The sequence below is a fragment of the Lagopus leucura genome, unplaced genomic scaffold (genome assembly GCF_019238085.1).
Source record: "Lagopus leucura isolate 7727_CA_CO unplaced genomic scaffold, USGS_WTPT01 33811-0_obj-0_obj, whole genome shotgun sequence".
In the NCBI taxonomy this organism is placed as follows: Eukaryota; Metazoa; Chordata; class Aves; order Galliformes; family Phasianidae; genus Lagopus; species Lagopus leucura.
Window position 1 is genome coordinate 1 of NW_024966778.1, and position 3,878 is coordinate 3,878.

The 3,878-nt window shown below is 66.9% G+C and overlaps 1 protein-coding gene across 2 annotated transcripts; it reads right to left on the bottom strand.

Moving 5' to 3' along the window:
• Positions 1–142: 142 nt before the first annotated feature.
• On the bottom strand, positions 143–3,426 carry HNRNPUL1 (heterogeneous nuclear ribonucleoprotein U like 1). 2 transcript variants are annotated; one of them, XM_042893438.1, is made up of 10 exons: positions 3,184–3,426; positions 2,390–2,478; positions 2,157–2,285; positions 1,657–1,888; positions 1,508–1,581; positions 1,285–1,424; positions 1,111–1,210; positions 930–1,042; positions 590–856; positions 143–510 (listed from the first exon to the last, which is right to left on the bottom strand). In XM_042893438.1, exons 1-10 carry the CDS (start codon positions 3,405–3,407, stop codon positions 361–363), a joined length of 1,518 nt encoding a protein of 505 aa, XP_042749372.1. In that variant the 5' UTR covers positions 3,408–3,426; the 3' UTR covers positions 143–360. The 2 variants fall into 2 exon arrangements, with proteins under 2 accessions (XP_042749372.1, XP_042749373.1); XM_042893439.1 differs by lacking the exon at positions 2,390–2,478 and having other exon boundaries at positions 145–510.
• Positions 3,427–3,878: the final 452 nt, after the last annotated feature.

Consider the following 3,878-nt stretch of genomic DNA (forward strand, 5'->3'; position numbering starts at 1 on the left):
ATGGGGTCAATGTGGCCCAAGATGGCACTCAATAGACCCCAAATGGATCAAAATGGGGTCAATGTGGCCCAAGATGGCACTCAATAGACCCCAAATGGATCAAAATGGGGTCAATGTGGCCCAAGATGGCACTCAATAGACCCCAAATGGACCAAAGTGGGGTCAACGTGGCCTGAAATGGCACTCAATAGACCCCAAATGGACCAAAATGGGGTCAATGTGGCCCAAAATGGCACTAAATAGACCCAAAATGGATCAAAATGGGGTCAATGTGGCCCAAGATGGCACTCAGTAGACCCCAAATGGACCAAAATGGGGTCAACGTGGCCCGAAATCGCACTCAATAGACCCAAAATGGGGTCAACGTGGCCCAAGACGGCACCTTACCCTCATCTTGTCCATGATGGCGTTCGTCCCCAGGATGTTGTACTTCTTGGAGGGGTTGGCGGCCGCGTGTTTGACGGCCCACGTCGTCTTGCCGGCGGCGGGCAGCCCCACCATCATCAGGATCTGCCGGGTGAAGGCGACGCCGTCACGGCCGGGACCCCCGCCGCCGCCACGTCCCCCCGCCGGCCCGGCCGCGCCGCACCTCGCACTCGGCTTTGCTCTTGGGCCCCGTGGTGCCGCGGACGCGCTCGGCCACCGGGAGGTGCTGGATGAAGGTGAAGCCGGGCGGCACGGCGAAGTAGGTGTCCTCCCTTTGGCCGAAGTTGAACTCGATGGCGCAGTTCTTCACCAGGACGTGGGGGAAGAGCGCCCGGCCGGCCAGCGCGTCCTTGCGCACCCGGTAGGCCACCCCCAGCCACTTGCCGTTCTTCATGAAGGACATCTCCACCTCCTCCCCGCACTCGAAGTCCTGCAGCGGGCGACACGGCGGTGAAGGCCGGAGCCGCACAGAACGCCCGCCGCCAGGGGAGGAGGCCACTCACGACGAGGCAGGCGATGACGTCGTTCTCGGCGAAGGCCTCCCCGTAGTTCTCGAACTTGCAGTTGGTCGACTTCTTGCCGGTGCCGCCGTAGCCGTAAGAAAAGGGCTCCTCGCCTGAGCGGGGCGGCCGGGTGAGGCGAAACGCGGCCCCAGGAAGGCGTCCCGCCCCGCACGGCTCTTACCCAGCTGGGTGCTGCAGGAGTCCAGCGACCAGCCCACCCGCACCACGTGGGGGTCGGGCTCGGAGGCCGGGAGGTGCTTGACGGAGATCTCCTCGTTGACCTGCGGGGCGAAGGCGGGCGGGAAGGGGACGCTTTGGCCGCCGATCGAGGCGCCCCGAGCGCCGCGCCGCTCACCTTCATCTCGTAGCACACGCGGCCCTGCCGGGCGCCGTAGGTGGCGCGGGCGCCGGACCACAGGTAGGCGAAGCCCTCGATGGTGAGCGGATACCCGCTGTAACGGTCCCGGGCCACCTTGAAGTGCAGGTCGCAGTTGTCTGGGGGAGACAAGATGGCGGTGGGGCCGCAGGCGCCGCTCACAGCCCCACACCGCAGCCCCGCGTCCCGCAGAGGCACTCACAGGTGTCGATGGCCACCAAAGTCTCATCGAAGTCCTCCTCCTCGTCCTCGGCGGGCGGCTGCGGCGATCGGCCCCTGCGGCGTGGGGAGGGGGGAAGGGGGCTCAGGGTGGGAGCAGAGGGGGGGACGCGTCCCAAGGGCGGCGCTCACCTCCTGTCCTCGCGGTGCTCGTAGTAACCGCGGCCCCGCTGCTCCTCGTAGGGCCGCTTCCGGGGCTGCTGAGGTCGGGGCTGCGAGGGCTCGGGCCCGGCGTTGTAGGTGGGGGGCAGAGCGTTGTAGGGCGGGACGGGGGCGTTGTAAGCGGGAGGGGGGGTGTTGTAGTTGGGGGGCGGCACGGCGTAGGAGGGAGCGGGGTCTTCGGGTTTGGGATCCGGCTTCATCTCTGCGGGTGACAAAGGGAGCAGAGCCGTCGGCCGAGCGGCACAGCGTCCCAGCGCCCGAAGGGACCTCAAGGCTCACGAAGCTCCAACCCCCCGCCACGTCACAGCAGCCCAGGCTGCCCAGGGCCCCATCCAGCCTGGCCTCCAACGCCTCCAGGGACGGACGGGGCATCGCAGCACTGGGCAGCTGTTCAGCCCCTCACCGCTCTCACGGCGCAGAGCTTCCCCTGAGCGGGGAGGGCTGCCAGGCCAGGCGACGAGCGGCCCTACCTGGGTGCAGCGAGGGGAGCTCGGGGTCCAAGGGCCGCCTCTCGTAGCCGGATTCGTTGTCCTGCTTGCTGTGCTCGTAGGGCTGGTAGCCCTGAGGCTCACCCGGGTGGCTGTTGTTGTCGAGGCCATCTTTGGGGGGAAAAAGGGGGAAACGAGAGCAGAACGTTACCGGGTCGGTTTAGCCAACAGACAGAGGGGGGCACGAGGAGGGCAACGGAGACCCCGCGACTTTCCGAACGCGGACAAAGCAGAAGCGATGTGGGATGAGGAAATTCGGCGGCCCCGGGGCGGCAGCCGGTGAATCCGCAACCCCGGCGGGCACCTGAGGGCAGAATGGGGCGGGTTGGTTAATTAAAAACACCGCAAGAGGCCCAGAAAACCGAGCATTGGGCAGAGGGGGGGGAATAAAGGCAAATCCCAGCGCTCATCCTCAGCTGTTGGGGGCGTGAGGGGCGGTGGAGCCCCATAGCGGTGGGGCTGGGGGGGATTTGTGGGGTCTGTGTGAGTCCCCCAGTTACAGCTGTCAGTGGGGCGGAGGGGTGGGACAGAGTGCTATAGGGGGGCATGCACAGAGCTCTGTGGGGATGGGGGGACACACGGAGCCCTATAGGGATGGAGAGGAACCCAGAGCCCTACAGAGGTGTAGGGGATGGTCACACAGGACCCTACTGGAGGCCACACGGAACCCTACAGGGATGGAGGGGACACACAGAGCCCTACTGGGGGAACCCAGAGCCCCATAAGGAGACCCCGACACGCAGCGGGGGGTGATGGGACGGAGTCCTAACGGGACGAGGGGGGAGCAAAGCCCCCCAGGACCGACGGGGCCCACCGAAACGGAAGGAACGAGGTAAAGACGAAGGAAAAAGGCAATAAGGGGAGGAAGGGAGGGGGAAACGGGGGGACGCGGCCGGGCGGAGCGGGGAGGCGGGGCTCAGGGCTCTACCGGGAGAGCGGGAGCGGGGCCACGGGGAGCGGGGCCCTGAGGGGAGGGGAACCGCCGCCGTCCCCCCGCTGCGGGCCTTACAGTGTCCGTCCGAGGCCGCTTCCCCGCCGGGCCCCCGCCGGGCCTCCTCCGCCTCCAGCGCCGCCTGCAGCCGCTCGGCCAATTCGGCCTTCAGCCCTCGGGTATCCAAGCCGCGCCGCCCCAGCTCCTCCTTCAGCTCGTTCACCCGCAGCCGCCTCACATCCATCGCCGCCGCCCGGCGCCCATCGAGGGCCGCTGAGGGGACGGCTCAAAATGGCCGCCATCGCCCTCCTCCTCCCCTCCCCGGCCCGCGCCGCGCTGCAACGCGGGCCGCCATTGGCTGGCGCTCCCCTCGCGCGCTGTAACGGGCGGTCCGATTGGCCCGCCCGCTGAGCGCGCCCCCCTCGGGGCGGGGATTGGCTCGGTCGCCGAGCTCCCGCTCGATGCCGCTTTGCAAACTGAGCGCTCATTGGACAAGAGAGTGGGTGACGCTGTAAGACGGTCGCTCATTGGTAAAAGCTGTGGTTTCGCTCCTCCTTCCGCCCCTCGGGAATGACGATTGGGGACTGTCACGGGGAAGGGGCGGGCACTCGCAGCCTGCCGACCAATAGTAACGAGAACGGCGCCGCGCGCTTTCCGCGAGTCTATTGGCTGTTCTTTCTGCCTATCAGCACGAAGGTTCAGAGCCCACTTTCCATTGGCTGAGCACTCATGGAGGGCGGGACCATAGTAGCGCGCCTCTGGCAGGTCGCCTG